We start from the raw sequence: 26769 nt of genomic DNA, 5'->3' as shown, positions 1-26769 counted from the left end.
GCAGTTAGTGAGTGGCCAGACTCTAGAACATTGACAGCTAGTGAGTGACCAGACTCTAGAACATGGCAGCTAGTGAGTGACCAGACTCTAGAACATGGCAGTTAGTGAGTGGCCAGACTCTAGAACATTTGGAGTTAGTGAGTGGCCAGACTCTAGAACATGGCAGTTAGTGAGTGGCCAGACTCTAGAACATGGCAGCTAGTGAATGACTGAAGGATATGAAGGTTGGTGCATATACAGAGTGGGATGGGGGTTGGTGCACCATGATAGAAACCCTGCTCTGCTCTGTCCAATCCAGTGATTGATCACTCACCTCCTCCGGGGCACGGCACAGAACCTCCCTAAAACCTGTCCCAGTGTGTCTAACCTGTGACCTCTAACAGAATGACCTCACTGGTATCAGATGTGAAGGAATAGCATCATTATTAATGAGTACAGGCCTACTGGGAGGTAGCAGCATGGTAATGTCTAGGCAAATGTGTCCTGTTACAGCACAACCTAAGGGGACGTTGAGAATGCATGGTGCCAGACAAGTGGGGAGGGAAGGTTCCTGTCTGTGTCTTCTCTCATGGGGCTGTGGTGTTTGGGATTTGGGTTGATATAACCTTTTGACACATACGAACACACAGTGTGATCATTCTACAGTAGTCCCTGCAGCGTACGCTCAAACCGGTGTGATTAGAACCCTTATTTAGAACGTCCGATTGATGCAATTGTTTTTTCACAGAAACATTTTTCACAAACACAGTCTTTACAACGATATGTCCTCAATGTGAGCAGTTTATTTTTGGATGCAATGTTCAGACATTCACAGAAGTAGCAACAGCATAACACAATTCTCATCCGAACCAGAAAATGTAGGCTACATTAGTCGTAGCGCTAACTGAGGAAAGAGTGACATAACATAAGTGGTGATATTTAGCTAACTCTCGGGTGACAGAAACCATCATGTGAATTAGCTAATAGCAATTACTATTTGCAATTCATCACATCACTGGTGACCTCAAAATAGAAAGTAATCAGACGATGGGTAATTTGTGCGCAACACCATGTTTGTTTTTTGCGCGTCAACCAAAGATAGTAGGTTACAAGATGAGTTGGGTCTCTTTGCAGTATGCATGTTGAAGGGGGTGTGTCGTCTACCATCATTCACTTCCATCATTCTCTTCCGGAAGTTTACTCGAAAGACGAGTGAACCATCCCTTCACCTCATTTTGTTATAACATCTTTGGTCTGACAGACGTTTACGTGACAACCAGAATGCATTGTATGATGTCAACAAACATGACGCCACACATAGCTGGCAATTAGTTTAGCATTAGCTCATCATAATCAGTACAACCTTCAAAAAAGTATTTTACACACATCATATGTGTCCATTACAATCTATGCAAGAATCGGAATGGATGATTTGTCACCAGTACTTGATAACGTGAATAAAACAGTAAATACATTATACTCCATACATACATACAGTGTGCTACAGTGGAAATGACAACACGACATACAGAAACTATAATGATAGCGTAAGGCACTTACTTTGATAGGAACGCACAGGTCCAAAGTTATTATTAGTAGTGAAGGCAATGCAGGCTCCAGACGGAAAATGTGCCAGGAGGGAGGAAAAAATGTGTGTTTGGGCTTGTCTTGTCGAAGAGGGAAGTTTGTCCTGCTCAGTAATGCCTCAAACATAAATTGTCCACAACAGTGAAATGGGCTACTTATATGTGAATTCATGAGGAGGCGGAAAAAACACCTAAATTCAAACTGTTGTTGGAAAATAAAACTTGTTAGAAAAGTGTGTTTTTTGAAGGTTGTACTGATTATGATGAGCTAATGCTAAACTAATTGCCAGCTATGTGTGGCGTCATGTTTGTTGACATCATACAATACATTCTGGTTGTCACGTAAACGTCTGTCAGACCAAAGATGTTATAACAAAATGAGGTGAAGGGATGGTTCACTCGTCTTTCGAGTAAACTTCCGGAAGAGAATGATGGAAGTGAATGATGGTGTGCAAAGCTGTCATCAAGGCAAAGGGTGGCTATTTGAAGAATCTCAAATATAAAATATATTTTGATTTGTTTAACACTTTTTTGGGTTATTCCATATGTGTTATTTCATAGTTTTGATGTCTTCACTATTATTCTACAATGTAAAAAATAGTAAAAATTAAGAAAAACCCTTGAATGAGTAGGTGTGTCCAAACTTCTGATTGGTAGTGTATATTTTTTTACAAACGAGGCATATAATTTACAAACGAAGCATTTGTGTTTAGTGAGTCTGCAAGATGAGGCAGTAGGGATAACCAGGGATGTTCTCTTGATAACTGTGTGAATTGGACCATTTTCCTGTCCGGTTAAGCATTCAAAATGCAACAACTACTTTTGGGTGTCAGGGAAAATGTATGGAGTAAAAAGTACATTATTTTCTTTAAGGAATGTAGTGAAGTAAAAGTAAAAGTTGTCAAAAATATAAATAGTAAAGTAAATTACAGATACCCAAAAAAACGACTTAAGTAGTACTTTAAAATATTTCTACTTAAGTACTTTACACCACTGCTATACTGTATACAAGGTATATAATTTAGGTAGATATGTACATATAGGTAGGGGTAAAGTGACTAGGCAACAGGATAGATAGTAGACAGTAGCAGCAGCGGATGTGATGAGTCAAAAGAGTTTGTGCAGAAAGGGTAAATGCAGATAGTCCGGGTAGTTATTTGGTTAACTAATTAGCAGTCTTATGGCTTGGGGGTAGAAGCTGTTCAGGGTCCTGTTGGTTCCTCACTTGTTGCATCGGTACCGCTTGCCGTGCAGTAGCAGAGACAACAGTCTATGACTTGGGTGGCTGGAGTCTTTAACTATTTTTAGGGCCTTCCTCTGACACCGCCTGGTATAGAGGTCCTGGTAGGCAGGGAGCATGGCCCCAGTGATGTACTGGAATCATTATTCATATCAGAGCAGCCTGTCTATTCTAGGGGTACAGGTCCTCTGGGCATAATGGCTGAAGGTGTCCTATTACAGGACAGTCAGTTTCAGCAAGGTGGCTCGGTAACCATGTCAGTGCAGCTCAGCTTGGCTTGGCTCGGCTCAGTAATGTGAAACAGGGTATCAGAGTGTCCTGTACTTGAGAGAGAGACATGTATCCTCCACAGAGAAAGAGGATATTTTTAACCATAGCGTCACAACGACACAATGACACATGATGCTAAGTGTGAAGTCTAGAGACGGAGTGAGGAGAGAGATGAGCGGAAGGAAGGAAAGAAGAAAGGAGGAGATATTGGAGGAAAGAGAGAAGGAAAGGCAGAGCTATAATCACACTGCAGAGACCTCTCTTCTTCCTATAGATCGCTGCAGTGTAATAGGCAGCATGCCATTGCATATGGCAGACAGGCAGTATTGTGCAGACAGGCAGTATTGTGGGGATAGATCTCGGTTCAATAACACTCTCTCTGTGCCTTCGATTCAGCCGTTTTATTGGTTCAAATCAAATTGTATTGGTCACATGCACATATTTAGCAGATGTTATTGCGGGTGTAGCGAAATGCTTGTGTTCCTAGCTCCAACAGTGCAGTAGTATCTAACAATTTCACAACAATACACATAAATCTAAAAGTAAAAGAATGGAATTAAGAAATATATAAATATTAGATTGAGCAATGTCGGAGTTGCATTGACTAAAATACAGTAGAATATAATACAGTATATACATATGACATGAGTAAAGCAGTATCGCTTGATTGAGTTACAGATGAAGATGAAAGAAAGTGCCCCTCCCCTCACATCTTTCCACAACTATTTTGTAAAAGCCATTTTGTTTGATTCTTGATATGGACCAAGATTAAGTCCAATGTGAACACGAAGAAATGAAAAGTTTCTCTGTTTTTAATGTTTGTTTATTTCTTCTGTTGCAGCTCTGCTGTTGGAGTAGGTTTCTATGGTAACAGTGAGACCAATGACGGGGTGTACCAGCTGACCTACTCCCTCCACAATGCCAACCACACTCTGGGTGGCATCAATAGCTTGGTAAGATACAACTATGCAGCTAAATAGAGCCCTGTACACTAGTACTGTTCACTATGGGCAGAATTGTAACTTGAGGTCAGTGTGCGTAGCATCCATTTTCATGCAAGTCTCCCATTGAAATGTTGTTATTCAATAGTGTTCAGTTCTTATGAGATCCCACTGATACAGCTAGTAGCTAGTTGTCTTGTGTAACCCCAGTCCTTCTACCTAGCTACACTGTAGTGTTATGTTGTTATGGACTCTGTAAATATCACTGTAGTAGTATGTTGTTATGGACTTTGTAAATATCACTGCAGCATTATGTTGTTATTCAGTTCGGTAAATAACACGTGCAAGCTTAGTTTACACACAACAAAGGGTTCCCCCGGGGGGCCTCTATCCCCTTATGATCCCCCAGTCCTGGTAGGGGGTGACTGGGTTGGGGACTGGTGGTGGAGCCTTGTCCCTTCTGGTGGTGACCTGCTTCCAGCCCGTGGGGCGGGGGGGGGTTGGAGTTGGGGTGATGGAATGGAAGTGGGGGTGGATGGAATGGAAGTGGGGTGATGGAATGGAAGTGGGAGTGTAGTGGGGGTGACGGAATGGTAGTGGGGGTGGGTGGAATGGAAGTGGGGGTGTAGTGGGGGTGGATGGAATGGTAGAGGGTTCAGGTGCAGTAACAGGGGTGATGGAATAGAGGAGTAGTAGAGGGGTGAGGTGCAGTAACAGGGGTGATGGAATAGAGGAGTAGTAGAGGGGTGAGGTGCAGTAACAGGGGTGATGGAATAGAAGGGTGGCAGAGGGGTCAGGTGCAGTAACAGGGGGTAATGGAATAGACGAGTAGTAGAGGGGTGAGGTGCAGTAACAGGGTGGAGTTGGGGTGATGGAATGGAAGTGGGGGTGGATGGAATGGAAGTGGGGTGATGGAATGGAAGTGGGAGTGTAGTGGGGGTGATGGAATGGTAGTGGGGGTGGATGGAATGGAAGTGGGGGTGTAGTGGGGTGGATGAAATGGTAGTGGGGGTGGATGGAATGGAAGTGGGGGTGTAGTGGGGTGGATGGAATGGTAGAGGGTTCAGGTGCAGTAACAGGGGTGATGGAATAGAGGAGTAGTAGAGGGGTGAGGTGCAGTGACAGGGTGATGGAATAGAGGAGTAGTAGAGGGGTGAGGTGCAGGAACAGGGGGTGATGGAATAGAGGAGTGGTAGAGGGGTGAGGTGCAGTAACAGGGTGATGGAATAGAGGAGTGGTAGAGGGGTGAGGTGGAGTAACAGGGTGATGGAATAGAGGAGTAGTAGAGGGGTGAGGTGCAGTAACAGGGCTGATGGAATAGAGGAGTAGTAGAGGGGTGAGGTGCAGTAACAGCGTGATGGAATAGAGGAGTAGTAGAGGGGTCAGGTGCAGTAACAGGGGGTGATGGAATAGAGGGGTGGAAGAGGAGTCATGTGCAGTAACAGGGGTGATGGAATAGAGGGGTGGTAGAGGGGTGAGGTGCAGTAACAGGGGTGATGGAATAGAGGAGTAGTAGAGGGGTGAGGTGCAGTAACAGGGTGATGGAATAGAGGAGTAGTAGAGGGGTCAGGTGCAGTAACAGGGGGTGATGGAATAGAGGGGTGGAAGAGGAGTCATGTGCAGTAACAGGGGTGATGGAATAGAGGAGTAGTAGAGGGGTGAGGTGCAGTAACAGGGTGATGGAATAGAGGAGTAGTAGAGGGCTGAGGTGCAGTAACAGGGGGTGATGGAATAGAGGATTAGTAGAGGGGTGAGGTGCATTAACAGGGGTGATGGAATAGAGGATTAGTAGAGGGGTGAGGTGCAGTGACAGGGTGATGGAATAGAGGAGTAGTAGAGGGGTGAGGTGCAGTAACAGGGGATGATGGAATAGAGGAGTGGTAGAGGGGTGAGGTGAAGTAACAGGGTGATGGAATAGAGGAGTAGTAGAGGGGTGAGGTGCAGTAACAGGGGGTGATGGAATAGAGGAGTAGTAGAGGGGTGAGGTGAAGTAACAGGGTGATGGATAGAGGGGTGGTAGAGGGGTGAGGTGAAGTAACAGGGTGATGGAATAGAGGAGTAGTAGAGGGGTGAGGTGCAGTGACAGGGTGATGGAATAGAGGAGTGGTAGAGGGGTGAGGTGAAGTGACAGGGTGATGGAATAGAGGGGTGGTAGAGGGGTGAGGTGAAGTAACAGGGTGATGGAATAGAGGAGTAGTAGAGGGGTGAGGTGCAGTAACAGGGGGTGATAGAATAGAGGAGTAGTAGAGGGGTGAGGTGCAGTGACAGGGTGATGGAATAGAGGAGTGGTAGAGGGGTGAGGTGCAGTAACAGGGGTGATGGAATAGAGGAGTAGTAGAGGGGTGAGGTGCATTAACAGGGGTGATGGAATAGAGGATTAGTAGAGGGGTGAGGTGCATTAACAGGGGTGATGGAATAGAGGATTAGTAGAGGGGTGAGGTGCAGTGACAGGGTGATGGAATAGAGGAGTAGTAGAGGGGTGAGGTGCAGTAACAGGGGGTGATGGAATAGAGGAGTGGTAGAGGGGTGAGGTGAAGTAACAGGGTGATGGAATAGAGGAGTAGTAGAGGGGTGAGGTGAAGTAACAGGGTGATGGAATAGAGGGGTGGTAGAGGGGTGAGGTGCAGTAACAGGGGTGATGGAATAGAGGAGTAGTAGAGGGGTGAGGTGCATTAACAGGGGTGATGGAATAGAGGATTAGTAGAGGGGTGAGGTATATTAACAGGGGTGATGGAATAGAGGATTAGTAGAGGGGTGAGGTGCAGTGACAGGGTGATGGAATAGAGAAGTAGTAGAGGGGTGAGGTGCAGTAACAGGGTGATGGAATAGAGGAGTAGTAGAGGGGTGAGGTGCAGTAACAGGGGGTGATGGAATAGAGGAGTGGTAGAGGGGTGAGGTGCAGTAACAGGGTGATGGAATAGAGGAGTGGTAGAGGGGTGAGGTGGAGTAACAGGGTGATGGAATAGAGGAGTAGTAGAGGGGTGAGGTGCAGTAACAGGGGTGATGGAATAGAGGATTAGTAGAGGGGTGAGGTGCATTAACAGGGGTGATGGAATAGAGGATTAGTAGAGGGGTGAGGTGCAGTGACAGCGTGATGGAATAGAGGAGTAGTAGAGGGGTGAGGTGCAGTAACAGGGGGTGATGGAATAGAGGAGTGGTAGAGGGGTGAGGTGAAGTAACAGGGTGATGGAATAGAGGAGTAGTAGAGGGGTGAGGTGCAGTAACAGGGGGTGATGGAATAGAGGAGTAGTAGAGGGGTGAGGTGAAGTAACAGGGTGATGGAATAGAGGGGTGGTAGAGGGGTGAGGTGAAGTAACAGGGTGATGGAATAGAGGAGTAGTAGAGGGGTGAGGTGCAGTGACAGGGTGATGGAATATAGGAGTGGTAGAGGGGTGAGGTGAAGTGACAGGGTGATGGAATAGAGGGGTGGTAGAGGGGTGAGGTGAAGTAACAGGGTGATGGAATAGAGGAGTAGTAGAGGGGTGAGGTGCAGTAACAGGGGGTGATGGAATAGAGGAGTAGTAGTGGGGTGAGGTGCAGTGACAGGGTGATGGAATAGAGGAGTGGTAGAGGGGTGAGGTGCAGTAACAGGGGTGATGGAATAGAGGAGTAGTAGATGGGTGAGGTGCATTAACAGGGGTGATGGAATAGAGGGGTGGAAGAGGAGTCATGTGCAGTAACAGGGGTGATGGAATAGAGGGGTGGTAGAGGGGTGAGGTGCAGTAACAGGGGTGATGGAATAGAGGAGTAGTAGAGGGGTGAGGTGCAGTAACAGGGTGATGGAATAGAGGAGTAGTAGAGGGGTCAGGTGCAGTAACAGGGGGTGATGGAATAGAGGGGTGGAAGAGGAGTCATGTGCAGTAACAGGGGTGATGGAATAGAGGAGTAGTAGAGGGGTGAGGTGCAGTAACAGGGTGATGGAATAGAGGAGTAGTAGAGGGCTGAGGTGCAGTAACAGGGGGTGATGGAATAGAGGGGTGGAAGAGGAGTCATGTGCAGTAACAGGGGTGATGGAATAGAGGGTGGTAGAGGGGTGAGGTGCAGTAACAGGGGTGATGGAATAGAGGAGTAGTAGAGGGGTGAGGTGCATTAACAGGGGTGATGGAATAGAGGATTAGTAGAGGGGTGAGGTGCATTAACAGGGGTGATGGAATAGAGGATTAGTAGAGGGGTGAGGTGCAGTGACAGCGTGATGGAATAGAGGAGTAGTAGAGGGGTGAGGTGCAGTAACAGGGGGTGATGGAATAGAGGAGTAGTAGAGGGGTGAGGTGCAGTAACAGGGGGTGATGGAATAGAGGAGTAGTAGAGGGGTGAGGTGAAGTAACAGGGTGATGGAATAGAGGGGTGGTAGAGGGGTGAGGTGAAGTAACAGGGTGATGGAATAGAGGAGTAGTAGAGGGGTGAGGTGCAGTGACAGGGTGATGGAATAGAGGAGTGGTAGAGGGGTGAGGTGAAGTGACAGGGTGATGGAATAGAGGGGTGGTAGAGGGGTGAGGTGAAGTAACAGGGTGATGGAATAGAGGAGTAGTAGAGGGGTGAGGTGCAGTAACAGGGGGTGATGGAATAGAGGAGTAGTAGTGGGGTGAGGTGCAGTGACAGGGTGATGGAATAGAGGAGTGGTAGAGGGGTGAGGTGCAGTAACAGGGGTGATGGAATAGAGGAGTAGTAGAGGGGTGAGGTGCATTAACAGGGGTGATGGAATAGAGGGGTGGAAGAGGAGTCATGTGCAGTAACAGGGGTGATGGAATAGAGGGGTGGTTGAGGGGTGAGGTGCAGTAACAGGGGTGATGGAATAGAGGAGTAGTAGAGGGGTGAGGTGCAGTAACAGGGTGATGGAATAGAGGAGTAGTAGAGGGGTCAGGTGCAGTAACAGGGGGTGATGGAATAGAGGGGTGGAAGAGGAGTCATGTGCAGTAACAGGGGTGATGGAATAGAGGAGTAGTAGAGGGGTGAGGTGCAGTAACAGGGTGATGGAATAGAGGAGTAGTAGAGGGCTGAGGTGCAGTAACAGGGGGTGATGGAATAGAGGATTAGTAGAGGGGTGAGGTGCATTAACAGGGGTGATGGAATAGAGGATTAGTAGAGGGGTGAGGTGCAGTGACAGGGTGATGGAATAGAGGAGTAGTAGAGGGGTGAGGTGCAGTAACAGGGGGTTATGGAATAGAGGAGTGGTAGAGGGGTGAGGTGAAGTAACAGGGTGATGGAATAGAGGAGTAGTAGAGGGGTGAGGTGCAGTAACAGGGGGTGATGGAATAGAGGAGTAGTAGAGGGGTGAGGTGAAGTAACAGGGTGATGGAATAGAGGGGTGGTAGAGGGGTGAGGTGAAGTAACAGGGTGATGGAATAGAGGAGTAGTAGAGGGGTGAGGTGCAGTGACAGGGTGATGGAATAGAGGCGTGGTAGAGGGGTGAGGTGAAGTGACAGGGTGATGGAATAGAGGGGTGGTAGAGGGGTGAGGTGAAGTAACAGGGTGATGGAATAGAGGAGTAGTAGAGGGGTGAGGTGCAGTAACAGGGGGTGATGGAATAGAGGAGTAGTAGAGGGGTGAGGTGCAGTGACAGGGTGATGGAATAGAGGAGTGGTAGAGGGGTGAGGTGCAGTAACAGGGGTGATGGAATAGAGGAGTAGTAGAGGGGTGAGGTGCATTAACAGGGGTGATGGAATAGAGGATTAGTAGAGGGGTGAGGTGCATTAACAGGCGTGATGGAATAGAGGATTAGTAGAGGGGTGAGGTGCAGTGACAGGGTGATGGAATAGAGGAGTAGTAGAGGGGTGAGGTGCAGTAACAGGGGGTGATGGAATAGAGGAGTGGTAGAGGGGTGAGGTGAAGTAACAGGGTGATGGAATAGAGGAGTAGTAGAGGGGTGAGGTGAAGTAACAGGGTGATGGAATAGAGGGGTGGTAGAGGGGTGAGGTGCAGTAACAGGGGTGATGGAATAGAGGAGTAGTAGAGGGGTGAGGTGCATTAACAGGGGTGATGGAATACAGGATTAGTAGAGGGGTGAGGTGCATTAACAGGGGTGATGGAATAGAGGATTAGTAGAGGGGTGAGGTGCAGTGACAGGGTGATGGAATAGAGGAGTAGTAGAGGGGTGAGGTGCAGTAACAGGGTGATGGAATAGAGGAGTAGTAGAGGGGTGAGGTGCAGTAACAGGGGGTGATGGAATAGAGGAGTGGTAGAGGGGTGAGGTGCAGTAACAGGGTGATGGAATAGAGGAGTGGTAGAGGGGTGAGGTGGAGTAACAGGGTGATGGAATAGAGGAGTAGTAGAGGGGTGAGGTGCAGTAACAGGGTGATGGAATAGAGGAGTGTTAGAGGGGTGAAGTGGAGTAACAGGGTGATGGAATAGAGGAGTAGTAGAGGGGTGAGGTGCAGTAACAGCGTGATGGAATAGAGGAGTAGTAGAGGGCTGAGGTGCAGTAACAGGGGGTGATGGAATAGAGGGGTGGAAGAGGAGTCATGTGCAGTAACAGGGGTGATGGAATAGAGGGTGGTAGAGGGGTGAGGTGCAGTAACAGGGGTGATGGAATAGAGGAGTAGTAGAGGGGTGAGGTGCATTAACAGGGGTGATGGAATAGAGGATTAGTAGAGGGGTGAGGTGCATTAACAGGGGTGATGGAATAGAGGATTAGTAGAGGGGTGAGGTGCAGTGACAGGGTGATGGAATAGAGGAGTAGTAGAGGGGTGAGGTGCAGTAACAGGGGGTGATGAAATAGAGGAGTGGTAGAGGGGTGAGGTGAAGTAACAGGGTGATGGAATAGAGGAGTAGTAGAGGGGTGAGGTGCAGTAACAGGGGGTGATGGAATAGAGGGGTGGAAGAGGAGTCATGTGCAGTAACAGGGGTGATGGAATAGAGGGTGGTAGAGGGGTGAGGTGCAGTAACAGGGGTGATGGAATAGAGGAGTAGTAGAGGGGTGAGGTGCATTAACAGGGGTGATGGAATAGAGGATTAGTAGAGGGGTGAGGTGCATTAACAGGGGTGATGGAATAGAGGATTAGTAGAGGGGTGAGGTGCAGTGACAGGGTGATGGAATAGAGGAGTAGTAGAGGGGTGAGGTGCAGTAACAGGGGGTGATGGAATAGAGGAGTGGTAGAGGGGTGAGGTGAAGTAACAGGGTGATGGAATAGAGGAGTAGTAGAGGGGTGAGGTGCAGTAACAGGGGGTGATGGAATAGAGGAGTAGTAGAGGGGTGAGGTGAAGTAACAGGGTGATGGAATAGAGGGGTGGTAGAGGGGTGAGGTGAAGTAACAGGGTGATGGAATAGAGGAGTAGTAGAGGGGTGAGGTGCAGTGACAGGGTGATGGAATAGAGGAGTGGTAGAGGGGTGAGGTGAAGTGACAGGGTGATGGAATAGAGGGGTGGTAGAGGGGTGAGGTGAAGTAACAGGGTGATGGAATAGAGGAGTAGTAGAGGGGTGAGGTGCAGTAACAGGGGGTGATGGAATAGAGGAGTAGTAGAGGGGTGAGGTGCAGTGACAGGGTGATGGAATAGAGGAGTGGTAGAGGGGTGAGGTGCAGTAACAGGGGTGATGGAATAGAGGAGTAGTAGAGGGGTGAGGTGCATTAACGGGTGATGGAATAGAGGATTAGTAGAGGGGTGAGGTGCATTAACAGGGGTGATGGAATAGAGGATTAGTAGAGGGGTGAGGTGCAGTGACAGGGTGATGGAATAGAGGAGTAGTAGAGGGGTGAGGTGCAGTAACAGGGGGTGATGGAATAGAGAAGTGGTAGAGGGGTGAGGTGAAGTAACAGGTTGATGGAATAGAGGAGTAGTAGAGGGGTGAGGTGAAGTAACAGGGTGATGGAATAGAGGGGTGGTAGAGGGGTGAGGTGCAGTAACAGGGGTGATGGAATAGAGGAGTAGTAGAGGGGTGAGGTGCATTAACAGGGGTGATGGAATAGAGGATTAGTAGAGGGGTGAGGTGCATTAACAGGGGTGATGGAATAGAGGATTAGTAGAGGGGTGAGGTGCAGTGACAGGGTGATGGAATAGAGGAGTAGTAGAGGGGTGAGGTGCAGTAACAGGGTGATGGAATAGAGGAGTAGTAGAGGGGTGAGGTGCAGTAACAGGGGGTGATGGAATAGAGGAGTAGTAGAGGGGTGAGGTGCAGTTACAGGGTGATGGAATAGAGGAGTGGTAGAGGGGTGAGGTGCAGTAACAGGGGTGATGGAATAGAGGATTAGTAGAGGGGTGAGGTGCATTAACAGGCGTGATGGAATAGAGGATTAGTAGAGGGGTGAGGTGCAGTGACAGGGTGATGGAATAGAGGAGTAGTAGAGGGGTGAGGTGCAGTAACAGGGGGTGATGGAATAGAGGAGTGGTAGAGGGGTGAGGTGAAGTAACAGGGTGATGGAATAGAGGAGTAGTAGAGGGGTGAGGTGCAGTAACAGGGGGTGATGGAATAGAGGAGTAGTAGAGGGGTGAGGTGCAGTGACAGGGTGATGGAATAGAGGAGTGGTAGAGGGGTGAGGTGCAGTAACAGGGGTGATGGAATAGAGGAGTAGTAGAGGGGTGAGGTGCATTAACAGGGGTGATGGAATAGAGGATTAGTAGAGGGGTGAGGTGCATTAACAGGCGTGATGGAATAGAGGATTAGTAGAGGGGTGAGGTGCAGTGACAGGGTGATGGAATAGAGGAGTAGTAGAGGGGTGAGGTGCAGTAACAGGGGGTGATGGAATAGAGGAGTGGTAGAGGGGTGAGGTGAAGTAACAGGGTGATGGAATAGAGGAGTAGTAGAGGGGTGAGGTGAAGTAACAGGGTGATGGAATAGAGGGGTGGTAGAGGGGTGAGGTGCAGTAACAGGGGTGATGGAATAGAGGAGTAGTAGAGGGGTGAGGTGCATTAACAGGGGTGATGGAATACAGGATTAGTAGAGGGGTGAGGTGCATTAACAGGGGTGATGGAATAGAGGATTAGTAGAGGGGTGAGGTGCAGTGACAGGGTGATGGAATAGAGGAGTAGTAGAGGGGTGAGGTGCAGTAACAGGGTGATGGAATAGAGGAGTAGTAGAGGGGTGAGGTGCAGTAACAGGGGGTGATGGAATAGAGGAGTGGTAGAGGGGTGAGGTGCAGTAACAGGGTGATGGAATAGAGGAGTGGTAGAGGGGTGAGGTGGAGTAACAGGGTGATGGAATAGAGGAGTAGTAGAGGGGTGAGGTGCAGTAACAGGGTGATGGAATAGAGGAGTGTTAGAGGGGTGAAGTGGAGTAACAGGGTGATGGAATAGAGGAGTAGTAGAGGGGTGAGGTGCAGTAACAGCGTGATGGAATAGAGGAGTAGTAGAGGGCTGAGGTGCAGTAACAGGGGGTGATGGAATAGAGGGGTGGAAGAGGAGTCATGTGCAGTAACAGGGGTGATGGAATAGAGGGTGGTAGAGGGGTGAGGTGCAGTAACAGGGGTGATGGAATAGAGGAGTAGTAGAGGGGTGAGGTGCATTAACAGGGGTGATGGAATAGAGGATTAGTAGAGGGGTGAGGTGCATTAACAGGGGTGATGGAATAGAGGATTAGTAGAGGGGTGAGGTGCAGTGACAGGGTGATGGAATAGAGGAGTAGTAGAGGGGTGAGGTGCAGTAACAGGGGGTGATGGAATAGAGGAGTGGTAGAGGGGTGAGGTGAAGTAACAGGGTGATGGAATAGAGGAGTAGTAGAGGGGTGAGGTGCAGTAACAGGGGGTGATGGAATAGAGGAGTAGTAGAGGGGTGAGGTGAAGTAACAGGGTGATGGATAGAGGGGTGGTAGAGGGGTGAGGTGAAGTAACAGGGTGATGGAATAGAGGAGTAGTAGAGGGGTGAGGTGCAGTGACAGGGTGATGGAATAGAGGAGTGGTAGAGGGGTGAGGTGAAGTGACAGGGTGATGGAATAGAGGGGTGGTAGAGGGGTGAGGTGAAGTAACAGGGTGATGGAATAGAGGAGTAGTAGAGGGGTGAGGTGCAGTAACAGGGGGTGATAGAATAGAGGAGTAGTAGAGGGGTGAGGTGCAGTGACAGGGTGATGGAATAGAGGAGTGGTAGAGGGGTGAGGTGCAGTAACAGGGGTGATGGAATAGAGGAGTAGTAGAGGGGTGAGGTGCATTAACAGGGGTGATGGAATAGAGGATTAGTAGAGGGGTGAGGTGCATTAACAGGGGTGATGGAATAGAGGATTAGTAGAGGGGTGAGGTGCAGTGACAGGGTGATGGAATAGAGGAGTAGTAGAGGGGTGAGGTGCAGTAACAGGGGGTGATGGAATAGAGGAGTGGTAGAGGGGTGAGGTGAAGTAACAGGGTGATGGAATAGAGGAGTAGTAGAGGGGTGAGGTGAAGTAACAGGGTGATGGAATAGAGGGGTGGTAGAGGGGTGAGGTGCAGTAACAGGGGTGATGGAATAGAGGAGTAGTAGAGGGGTGAGGTGCATTAACAGGGGTGATGGAATAGAGGATTAGTAGAGGGGTGAGGTGCATTAACAGGGGTGATGGAATAGAGGATTAGTAGAGGGGTGAGGTGCAGTGACAGGGTGATGGAATAGAGAAGTAGTAGAGGGGTGAGGTGCAGTAACAGGGTGATGGAATAGAGGAGTAGTAGAGGGGTGAGGTGCAGTAACAGGGGGTGATGGAATAGAGGAGTGGTAGAGGGGTGAGGTGCAGTAACAGGGTGATGGAATAGAGGAGTGGTAGAGGGGTGAGGTGGAGTAACAGGGTGATGGAATAGAGGAGTAGTAGAGGGGTGAGGTGCAGTAACAGGGGTGATGGAATAGAGGATTAGTAGAGGGGTGAGGTGCATTAACAGGGGTGATGGAATAGAGGATTAGTAGAGGGGTGAGGTGCAGTGACAGCGTGATGGAATAGAGGAGTAGTAGAGGGGTGAGGTGCAGTAACAGGGGGTGATGGAATAGAGGAGTGGTAGAGGGGTGAGGTGAAGTAACAGGGTGATGGAATAGAGGAGTAGTAGAGGGGTGAGGTGCAGTAACAGGGGGTGATGGAATAGAGGAGTAGTAGAGGGGTGAGGTGAAGTAACAGGGTGATGGAATAGAGGGGTGGTAGAGGGGTGAGGTGAAGTAACAGGGTGATGGAATAGAGGAGTAGTAGAGGGGTGAGGTGCAGTGACAGGGTGATGGAATATAGGAGTGGTAGAGGGGTGAGGTGAAGTGACAGGGTGATGGAATAGAGGGGTGGTAGAGGGGTGAGGTGAAGTAACAGGGTGATGGAATAGAGGAGTAGTAGAGGGGTGAGGTGCAGTAACAGGGGGTGATGGAATAGAGGAGTAGTAGTGGGGTGAGGTGCAGTGACAGGGTGATGGAATAGAGGAGTGGTAGAGGGGTGAGGTGCAGTAACAGGGGTGATGGAATAGAGGAGTAGTAGATGGGTGAGGTGCATTAACAGGGGTGATGGAATAGAGGGGTGGAAGAGGAGTCATGTGCAGTAACAGGGGTGATGGAATAGAGGGGTGGTAGAGGGGTGAGGTGCAGTAACAGGGGTGATGGAATAGAGGAGTAGTAGAGGGGTGAGGTGCAGTAACAGGGTGATGGAATAGAGGAGTAGTAGAGGGGTCAGGTGCAGTAACAGGGGGTGATGGAATAGAGGGGTGGAAGAGGAGTCATGTGCAGTAACAGGGGTGATGGAATAGAGGAGTAGTAGAGGGGTGAGGTGCAGTAACAGGGTGATGGAATAGAGGAGTAGTAGAGGGCTGAGGTGCAGTAACAGGGGGTGATGGAATAGAGGGGTGGAAGAGGAGTCATGTGCAGTAACAGGGGTGATGGAATAGAGGGTGGTAGAGGGGTGAGGTGCAGTAACAGGGGTGATGGAATAGAGGAGTAGTAGAGGGGTGAGGTGCATTAACAGGGGTGATGGAATAGAGGATTAGTAGAGGGGTGAGGTGCATTAACAGGGGTGATGGAATAGAGGATTAGTAGAGGGGTGAGGTGCAGTGACAGCGTGATGGAATAGAGGAGTAGTAGAGGGGTGAGGTGCAGTAACAGGGGGTGATGGAATAGAGGAGTAGTAGAGGGGTGAGGTGCAGTAACAGGGGGTGATGGAATAGAGGAGTAGTAGAGGGGTGAGGTGAAGTAACAGGGTGATGGAATAGAGGGGTGGTAGAGGGGTGAGGTGAAGTAACAGGGTGATGGAATAGAGGAGTAGTAGAGGGGTGAGGTGCAGTGACAGGGTGATGGAATAGAGGAGTGGTAGAGGGGTGAGGTGAAGTGACAGGGTGATGGAATAGAGGGGTGGTAGAGGGGTGAGGTGAAGTAACAGGGTGATGGAATAGAGGAGTAGTAGAGGGGTGAGGTGCAGTAACAGGGGGTGATGGAATAGAGGAGTAGTAGTGGGGTGAGGTGCAGTGACAGGGTGATGGAATAGAGGAGTGGTAGAGGGGTGAGGTGCAGTAACAGGGGTGATGGAATAGAGGAGTAGTAGAGGGGTGAGGTGCATTAACAGGGGTGATGGAATAGAGGGGTGGAAGAGGAGTCATGTGCAGTAACAGGGGTGATGGAATAGAGGGGTGGTTGAGGGGTGAGGTGCAGTAACAGGGGTGATGGAATAGAGGAGTAGTAGAGGGGTGAGGTGCAGTAACAGGGTGATGGAATAGAGGAGTAGTAGAGGGGTCAGGTGCAGTAACAGGGGGTGATGGAATAGAGGGGTGGAAGAGGAGTCATGTGCAGTAACAGGGGTGATGGAATAGAGGAGTAGTAGAGGGGTGAGGTGCAGTAACAGGGTGATGGAATAGAGGAGTAGTAGAGGGCTGAGGTGCAGTAACAGGGGGTGATGGAATAGAGGATTAGTAGAGGGGTGAGGTGCATTAACAGGGGTGATGGAATAGAGGATTAGTAGAGGGGTGAGGTGCAGTGACAGGGTGATGGAATAGAGGAGTAGTAGAGGGGTGAGGTGCAGTAACAGGGGGTTATGGAATAGAGGAGTGGTAGAGGGGTGAGGTGAAGTAACAGGGTGATGGAATAGAGGAGTAGTAGAGGGGTGAGGTGCAGTAACAGGGGGTGATGGAATAGAGGAGTAGTAGAGGGGTGAGGTGAAGTAACAGGGTGATGGAATAGAGGGGTGGTAGAGGGGTGAGGTGAAGTAACAGGGTGATGGAATAGAGGAGTAGTAGAGGGGTGAGGTGCAGTGACAGGGTGATGGAATAGAGGCGTGGTAGAGGGGTGAGGTGAAGTGACAGGGTGATGGAATAGAGGGGTGGTAGAGGGGTGAGGTGAAGTAACAGGGTGATGGAATAGAGGAGTAGTAGAGGGGTGAGGTGCAGTAACAGGGGGTGATGGAATAGAGGAGTAGTAGAGGGGTGAGGTGCAGTGACAGGGTGATGGAATAGAGGAGTGGTAGAGGGGTGAGGTGCAGTAACAGGGGTGATGGAATAGAGGAGTAGTAGAGGGGTGAGGTGCATTAACAGGGGTGATGGAATAGAGGATTAGTAGAGGGGTGAGGTGCATTAACAGGCGTGATGGAATAGAGGATTAGTAGAGGGGTGAGGTGCAGTGACAGGGTGATGGAATAGAGGAGTAGTAGAGGGGTGAGGTGCAGTAACAGGGGGTGATGGAATAGAGGAGTGGTAGAGGGGTGAGGTGAAGTAACAGGGTGATGGAATAGAGGAGTAGTAGAGGGGTGAGGTGAAGTAACAGGGTGATGGAATAGAGGGGTGGTAGAGGGGTGAGGTGCAGTAACAGGGGTGATGGAATAGAGGAGTAGTAGAGGGGTGAGGTGCATTAACAGGGGTGATGGAATACAGGATTAGTAGAGGGGTGAGGTGCATTAACAGGGGTGATGGAATAGAGGATTAGTAGAGGGGTGAGGTGCAGTGACAGGGTGATGGAATAGAGGAGTAGTAGAGGGGTGAGGTGCAGTAACAGGGTGATGGAATAGAGGAGTAGTAGAGGGGTGAGGTGCAGTAACAGGGGGTGATGGAATAGAGGAGTGGTAGAGGGGTGAGGTGCAGTAACAGGGTGATGGAATAGAGGAGTGGTAGAGGGGTGAGGTGGAGTAACAGGGTGATGGAATAGAGGAGTAGTAGAGGGGTGAGGTGCAGTAACAGGGTGATGGAATAGAGGAGTGTTAGAGGGGTGAAGTGGAGTAACAGGGTGATGGAATAGAGGAGTAGTAGAGGGGTGAGGTGCAGTAACAGCGTGATGGAATAGAGGAGTAGTAGAGGGCTGAGGTGCAGTAACAGGGGGTGATGGAATAGAGGGGTGGAAGAGGAGTCATGTGCAGTAACAGGGGTGATGGAATAGAGGGTGGTAGAGGGGTGAGGTGCAGTAACAGGGGTGATGGAATAGAGGAGTAGTAGAGGGGTGAGGTGCATTAACAGGGGTGATGGAATAGAGGATTAGTAGAGGGGTGAGGTGCATTAACAGGGGTGATGGAATAGAGGATTAGTAGAGGGGTGAGGTGCAGTGACAGGGTGATGGAATAGAGGAGTAGTAGAGGGGTGAGGTGCAGTAACAGGGGGTGATGAAATAGAGGAGTGGTAGAGGGGTGAGGTGAAGTAACAGGGTGATGGAATAGAGGAGTAGTAGAGGGGTGAGGTGCAGTAACAGGGGGTGATGGAATAGAGGGGTGGAAGAGGAGTCATGTGCAGTAACAGGGGTGATGGAATAGAGGGTGGTAGAGGGGTGAGGTGCAGTAACAGGGGTGATGGAATAGAGGAGTAGTAGAGGGGTGAGGTGCATTAACAGGGGTGATGGAATAGAGGATTAGTAGAGGGGTGAGGTGCATTAACAGGGGTGATGGAATAGAGGATTAGTAGAGGGGTGAGGTGCAGTGACAGGGTGATGGAATAGAGGAGTAGTAGAGGGGTGAGGTGCAGTAACAGGGGGTGATGGAATAGAGGAGTGGTAGAGGGGTGAGGTGAAGTAACAGGGTGATGGAATAGAGGAGTAGTAGAGGGGTGAGGTGCAGTAACAGGGGGTGATGGAATAGAGGAGTAGTAGAGGGGTGAGGTGAAGTAACAGGGTGATGGAATAGAGGGATGGTAGAGGGGTGAGGTGAAGTAACAGGGTGATGGAATAGAGGAGTAGTAGAGGGGTGAGGTGCAGTGACAGGGTGATGGAATAGAGGAGTGGTAGAGGGGTGAGGTGAAGTGACAGGGTGATGGAATAGAGGGGTGGTAGAGGGGTGAGGTGAAGTAACAGGGTGATGGAATAGAGGAGTAGTAGAGGGGTGAGGTGCAGTAACAGGGGGTGATGGAATAGAGGAGTAGTAGAGGGGTGAGGTGCAGTGACAGGGTGATGGAATAGAGGAGTGGTAGAGGGGTGAGGTGCAGTAACAGGGGTGATGGAATAGAGGAGTAGTAGAGGGGTGAGGTGCATTAACGGGTGATGGAATAGAGGATTAGTAGAGGGGTGAGGTGCATTAACAGGGGTGATGGAATAGAGGATTAGTAGAGGGGTGAGGTGCAGTGACAGGGTGATGGAATAGAGGAGTAGTAGAGGGGTGAGGTGCAGTAACAGGGGGTGATGGAATAGAGAAGTGGTAGAGGGGTGAGGTGAAGTAACAGGTTGATGGAATAGAGGAGTAGTAGAGGGGTGAGGTGAAGTAACAGGGTGATGGAATAGAGGGGTGGTAGAGGGGTGAGGTGCAGTAACAGGGGTGATGGAATAGAGGAGTAGTAGAGGGGTGAGGTGCATTAACAGGGGTGATGGAATAGAGGATTAGTAGAGGGGTGAGGTGCATTAACAGGGGTGATGGAATAGAGGATTAGTAGAGGGGTGAGGTGCAGTGACAGGGTGATGGAATAGAGGAGTAGTAGAGGGGTGAGGTGCAGTAACAGGGTGATGGAATAGAGGAGTAGTAGAGGGGTGAGGTGCAGTAACAGGGGGTGATGGAATAGAGGAATAGTAGAGGGGTGAGGTGCAGTTACAGGGTGATGGAATAGAGGAGTGGTAGAGGGGTGAGGTGCAGTAACAGGGGTGATGGAATAGAGGATTAGTAGAGGGGTGAGGTGCATTAACAGGCGTGATGGAATAGAGGATTAGTAGAGGGGTGAGGTGCAGTGACAGGGTGATGGAATAGAGGAGTAGTAGAGGGGTGAGGTGCAGTAACAGGGGGTGATGGAATAGAGGAGTGGTAGAGGGGTGAGGTGAAGTAACAGGGTGATGGAATAGAGGAGTAGTAGAGGGGTGAGGTGCAGTAACAGGGGGTGATGGAATAGAGGAGTAGTAGAGGGGTGAGGTGCAGTGACAGGGTGATGGAATAGAGGAGTGGTAGAGGGGTGAGGTGCAGTAACAGGGGTGATGGAATAGAGGAGTAGTAGAGGGGTGAGGTGCATTAACAGGGGTGATGGAATAGAGGATTAGTAGAGGGGTGAGGTGCATTAACAGGCGTGATGGAATAGAGGATTAGTAGAGGGGTGAGGTGCAGTGACAGGGTGATGGAATAGAGGAGTAGTAGAGGGGTGAGGTGCAGTAACAGGGGGTGATGGAATAGAGGAGTGGTAGAGGGGTGAGGTGAAGTAACAGGGTGATGGAATAGAGGAGTAGTAGAGGGGTGAGGTGAAGTAACAGGGTGATGGAATAGAGGGGTGGTAGAGGGGTGAGGTGCAGTAACAGGGGTGATGGAATAGAGGAGTAGTAGAGGGGTGAGGTGCATTAACAGGGGTGATGGAATACAGGATTAGTAGAGGGGTGAGGTGCATTAACAGGGGTGATGGAATAGAGGATTAGTAGAGGGGTGAGGTGCAGTGACAGGGTGATGGAATAGAGGAGTAGTAGAGGGGTGAGGTGCAGTAACAGGGTGATGGAATAGAGGAGTAGTAGAGGGGTGAGGTGCAGTAACAGGGGGTGATGGAATAGAGGAGTGGTAGAGGGGTGAGGTGCAGTAACAGGGTGATGGAATAGAGGAGTGGTAGAGGGGTGAGGTGGAGTAACAGGGTGATGGAATAGAGGAGTAGTAGAGGGGTGAGGTGCAGTAACAGGGTGATGGAATAGAGGAGTGTTAGAGGGGTGAAGTGGAGTAACAGGGTGATGGAATAGAGGAGTAGTAGAGGGGTGAGGTGCAGTAACAGCGTGATGGAATAGAGGAGTAGTAGAGGGCTGAGGTGCAGTAACAGGGGGTGATGGAATAGAGGGGTGGAAGAGGAGTCATGTGCAGTAACAGGGGTGATGGAATAGAGGGTGGTAGAGGGGTGAGGTGCAGTAACAGGGGTGATGGAATAGAGGAGTAGTAGAGGGGTGAGGTGCATTAACAGGGGTGATGGAATAGAGGATTAGTAGAGGGGTGAGGTGCATTAACAGGGGTGATGGAATAGAGGATTAGTAGAGGGGTGAGGTGCAGTGACAGGGTGATGGAATAGAGGAGTAGTAGAGGGGTGAGGTGCAGTAACAGGGGGTGATGGAATAGAGGAGTGGTAGAGGGGTGAGGTGAAGTAACAGGGTGATGGAATAGAGGAGTAGTAGAGGGGTGAGGTGCAGTAACAGGGGGTGATGGAATAGAGGAGTAGTAGAGGGGTGAGGTGAAGTAACAGGGTGATGGAATAGAGGGGTGGTAGAGGGGTGAGGTGAAGTAACAGGGTGATGGAATAGAGGAGTAGTAGAGGGGTGAGGTGCAGTGACAGGGTGATGGAATAGAGGAGTGGTAGAGGGGTGAGGTGAAGTGACAGGGTGATGGAATAGAGGGGTGGTAGAGGGGTGAGGTGAAGTAACAGGGTGATGGAATAGAGGAGTAGTAGAGGGGTGAGGTGCAGTAACAGGGGGTGATGGAATAGAGGAGTAGTAGAGGGGTGAGGTGCAGTGACAGGGTGATGGAATAGAGGAGTGGTAGAGGGGTGAGGTGCAGTAACAGGGGTGATGGAATAGAGGAGTAGTAGAGGGGTGAGGTGCATTAACGGGTGATGGAATAGAGGATTAGTAGAGGGGTGAGGTGCATTAACAGGGGTGATGGAATAGAGGATTAGTAGAGGGGTGAGGTGCAGTGACAGGGTGATGGAATAGAGGAGTAGTAGAGGGGTGAGGTGCAGTAACAGGGGGTGATGGAATAGAGAAGTGGTAGAGGGGTGAGGTGAAGTAACAGGTTGATGGAATAGAGGAGTAGTAGAGGGGTGAGGTGAAGTAACAGGGTGATGGAATAGAGGGGTGGTAGAGGGGTGAGGTGCAGTAACAGGGGTGATGGAATAGAGGAGTAGTAGAGGGGTGAGGTGCATTAACAGGGGTGATGGAATAGAGGATTAGTAGAGGGGTGAGGTGCATTAACAGGGGTGATGGAATAGAGGATTAGTAGAGGGGTGAGGTGCAGTGACAGGGTGATGGAATAGAGGAGTAGTAGAGGGGTGAGGTGCAGTAACAGGGTGATGGAATAGAGGAGTAGTAGAGGGGTGAGGTGCAGTAACAGGGGGTGATGGAATAGAGGAGTAGTAGAGGGGTGAGGTGCAGTTACAGGGTGATGGAATAGAGGAGTGGTAGAGGGGTGAGGTGCAGTAACAGGGGTGATGGAATAGAGGATTAGTAGAGGGGTGAGGTGCATTAACAGGCGTGATGGAATAGAGGATTAGTAGAGGGGTGAGGTGCAGTGACAGGGTGATGGAATAGAGGAGTAGTAGAGGGGTGAGGTGCAGTAACAGGGGGTGATGGAATAGAGGAGTGGTAGAGGGGTGAGGTGAAGTAACAGGGTGATGGAATAGAGGAGTAGTAGAGGGGTGAGGTGAAGTAACAGGGTGATGGAATAGAGGGGTGGTAGAGGGGTGAGGTGCAGTAACAGGGGTGATGGAATAGAGGAGTAGTAGAGGGGTGAGGTGCATTAACAGGGGTGATGGAATACATGATTAGTAGAGGGGTGAGGTGCAGTAACAGGGGGTGATGGAATAGAGGAGTAGTAGAGGGGTGAGGTGAAGTAACAGGGTGATGGAATAGAGGGGTGGTAGAGGGGTGAGGTGAAGTAACAGGGTGATGGAATAGAGGAGTAGTAGAGGGGTGAGGTGCAGTGACAGGGTGATGGAATAGAGGAGTGGTAGAGGGGTGAGGTGAAGTGACAGGGTGATGGAATAGAGGGGTGGTAGAGGGGTGAGGTGAAGTAACAGGGTGATGGAATAGAGGAGTAGTAGAGGGGTGAGGTGCAGTAACAGGGGGTGATGGAATAGAGGAGTAGTAGAGGGGTGAGGTGCAGTGACAGGGTGATGGAATAGAGGAGTGGTAGAGGGGTGAGGTGCAGTAACAGGGGTGATGGAATAGAGGAGTAGTAGAGGGGTGAGGTGCATTAACGGGTGATGGAATAGAGGATTAGTAGAGGGGTGAGGTGCATTAACAGGGGTGATGGAATAGAGGATTAGTAGAGGGGTGAGGTGCAGTGACAGGGTGATGGAATAGAGGAGTAGTAGAGGGGTGAGGTGCAGTAACAGGGGGTGATGGAATAGAGGAGTGGTAGAGGGGTGTGGTGAAGTAACAGGTTGATGGAATAGAGGAGTAGTAGAGGGGTGAGGTGAAGTAACAGGGTGATGGAATAGAGGGGTGGTAGAGGGGTGAGGTGCAGTAACAGGGGTGATGGAATAGAGGAGTAGTAGAGGGGTGAGGTGCATTAACAGGGGTGATGGAATAGAGGATTAGTAGAGGGGTGAGGTGCATTAACAGGGGTGATGGAATAGAGGATTAGTAGAGGGGTGAGGTGCAGTGGCAGGGTGATGGAATAGAGGAGTAGTAGAGGGGTGAGGTGCAGTAACAGGGTGATGGAATAGAGGAGTAGTAGAGGGGTGAGGTGCAGTAACAGGGGGTGATGGAATAGAGGAGTAGTAGAGGGGTGAGGTGCAGTTACAGGGTGATGGAATAGAGGAGTGGTAGAGGGGTGAGGTGCAGTAACAGGGGTGATGGAATAGAGGATTAGTAGAGGGGTGAGGTGCATTAACAGGCGTGATGGAATAGAGGATTAGTAGAGGGGTGAGGTGCAGTGACAGGGTGATGGAATAGAGGAGTAGTAGAGGGGTGAGGTGCAGTAACAGGGGATGATGGAATAGAGGAGTGGTAGAGGGGTGAGGTGAAGTAACAGGGTGATGGAATAGAGGAGTAGTAGAGGGGTGAGGTGAAGTAACAGGGTGATGGAATAGAGGGGTGGTAGAGGGGTGAGGTGCAGTAACAGGGGTGATGGAATAGAGGAGTAGTAGAGGGGTGAGGTGCATTAACAGGGGTGATGGAATACAGGATTAGTAGAGGGGTGAGGTGCATTAACAGGGGTGATGGAATAGAGGATTAGTAGAGGGGTGAGGTGCAGTGACAGGGTGATGGAATAGAGGAGTAGTAGAGGGGTGAGGTGCAGTAACAGGGTGATGGAATAGAGGAGTAGTAGAGGGGTGAGGTGCAGTAACAGGGGGTGATGGAATAGAGGAGTGGTAGAGGGGTGAGGTGCAGTAACAGGGTGATGGAATAGAGGAGTGGTAGAGGGGTGAGGTGGAGTAACAGGGTGATAGAATAGAGGAGTAGTAGAGGGGTGAGGTGCAGTAACAGGGTGATGGAATAGAGGAGTGTTAGAGGGGTGAAGTGGAGTAACAGGGTGATGGAATAGAGGAGTAGTAGAGGGGTGAGGTGCAGTAACAGCGTGATGGAATAGAGGAGTAGTAGAGGGCTGAGGTGCAGTAACAGGGGGTGATGGAATAGAGGGGTGGAAGAGGAGTCATGTGCAGTAACAGGGGTGATGGAATAGAGGGTGGTAGAGGGGTGAGGTGCAGTAACAGGGGTGATGGAATAGAGGAGTAGTAGAGGGGTGAGGTGCATTAACAGGGGTGATGGAATAGAGGATTAGTAGAGGGGTGAGGTGCATTAACAGGCGTGATGGAATAGAGGATTAGTAGAGGGGTGAGGTGCAGTGACAGGGTGATGGAATAGAGGAGTAGTAGAGGGGTGAGGTGCAGTAACAGGGGGTGATGGAATAGAGGAGTGGTAGAGGGGTGAGGTGAAGTAACAGGGTGATGGAATAGAGGAGTAGTAGAGGGGTGAGGTGCAGTAACAGGGGGTGATGGAATAGAGGAGTAGTAGAGGGGTGAGGTGAAGTAACAGGGTGATGGAATAGAGGGGTGGTAGAGGGGTGAGGTGAAGTAACAGGGTGATGGAATAGAGGAGTAGTAGAGGGGTGAGGTGCAGTGACAGGGTGATGGAATAGAGGAGTGGTAGAGGGGTGAGGTGAAGTGACAGGGTGATGGAATAGAGGGGTGGTAGAGGGGTGAGGTGAAGTAACAGGGTGATGGAATAGAGGAGTAGTAGAGGGGTGAGGTGCAGTAACAGGGGGTGATGGAATAGAGGAGTAGTAGAGGGGTGAGGTGCAGTGACAGGGTGATGGAATAGAGGAGTGGTAGAGGGGTGAGGTGCAGTAACAGGGGTGATGGAATAGAGGAGTAGTAGAGGGGTGAGGTGCATTAACGGGTGATGGAATAGAGGATTAGTAGAGGGGTGAGGTGCATTAACAGGGGTGATGGAATAGAGGATTAGTAGAGGGGTGAGGTGCAGTGACAGGGTGATGGAATAGAGGAGTAGTAGAGGGGTGAGGTGCAGTAACAGGGTGATGGAATAGAGGAGTAGTAGAGGGGTGAGGTGCAGTAACAGGGGGTGATGGAATAGAGGAGTAGTAGAGGGGTGAGGTGCAGTTACAGGGTGATGGAATAGAGGAGTGGTAGAGGGGTGAGGTGCAGTAACAGGGGTGATGGAATAGAGGAGTAGTAGAGGGGTGAGGTGCATTAACAGGGGTGATGGAATAGAGGATTAGTAGAGGGGTGAGGTGCATTAACAGGGGTGATGGAATAGAGGATTAGTAGAGGGGTGAGGTGCAGTGACAGGGTGATGGAATAGAGGAGTAGTAGTGGGGTGAGGTGCAGTAACAGGGGGTGATGGAATAGAGGAGTGGTAGAGGGGTGAGGTGAAGTAACAGGGTGATGGAATAGAGGAGTAGTAGAGGGGTGAGGTGCAGTAACAGGGGGTGATGGAATAGAGGAGTAGGAGAGGGGTGAGGTGAAGTAACAGGGTGATGGAATAGAGGGGTGGTAGAGGGGTTAGGTGAAGTAACAGGGTGATGGAATAGAGGAGTAGTAGAGGGGTGAGGTGCAGTAACAGGGGGTGATGGAATAGAGGAGTAGTAGAGGGGTGAGGTGCAGTGACAGGGTGATGGGATAGAGGAGTGGTAGAGGGGTGAGGTGAAGTAACAGGGTGATGGAATAGAGGAGTAGTAGAGGGGTGAGGTGCAGTAACAGGGGGTGATGGAATAGAGGAGTGGTAGAGGGGTGAGGTGAAGTAACAGGGTGATGGAATAGAGGAGTAGTAGAGGGGTGAGGTGAAGTAACAGGGTGATGGAATAGAGGGGTGGTAGAGGGGTGAGGTGCAGTAACAGGGGTGATGGAATAGAGGAGTAGTAGAGGGGTGAGGTGCATTAACAGGGGTGATGGAATACAGGATTAGTAGAGGGGTGAGGTGCATTAACAGGGGTGATGGAATAGAGGATTAGTAGAGGGGTGAGGTGCAGTGACAGGGTGATGGAATAGAGGAGTAGTAGAGGGGTGAGGTGCAGTAACAGGGTGATGGAATAGAGGAGTAGTAGAGGGGTGAGGTGCAGTAACAGGGGGTGATGGAATAGAGGAGTGGTAGAGGGGTGAGGTGCAGTAACAGGGTGATGGAATAGAGGAGTGGTAGAGGGGTGAGGTGGAGTAACAGGGTGATGGAATAGAGGAGTAGTAGAGGGGTGAGGTGCAGTAACAGGGTGATGGAATAGAGGAGTGTTAGAGGGGTGAAGTGGAGTAACAGGGTGATGGAATAGAGGAGTAGTAGAGGGGTGAGGTGCAGTAACAGCGTGATGGAATAGAGGAGTAGTAGAGGGCTG

At 50.1% G+C, this 26769-nt stretch overlaps 1 protein-coding gene across 1 annotated transcript in view; it reads left to right on the top strand.

The window, feature by feature from the left end:
* LOC311106170 (protein tweety homolog 2-like) overlaps positions 1-26769 on the top strand; it is a 127772-nt gene that overhangs the window by 23719 nt on the left and 77284 nt on the right. The window contains exon 3 of the mRNA XM_084148491.1: positions 3917-4028. Within this exon, the coding sequence (XP_084004617.1) occupies positions 3917-4028 (112 nt within the window). The remainder of the gene's footprint in view (positions 1-3916; positions 4029-26769) is intronic.

Source organism: Coregonus lavaretus, assembly GCF_964263955.1.
Source record: "Coregonus lavaretus genome assembly, chromosome: 2".
NCBI classification, from domain to species: Eukaryota; Metazoa; Chordata; class Actinopteri; order Salmoniformes; family Salmonidae; genus Coregonus; species Coregonus lavaretus.
This window is presented reverse-complemented; position numbering and strand designations above follow the sequence as displayed.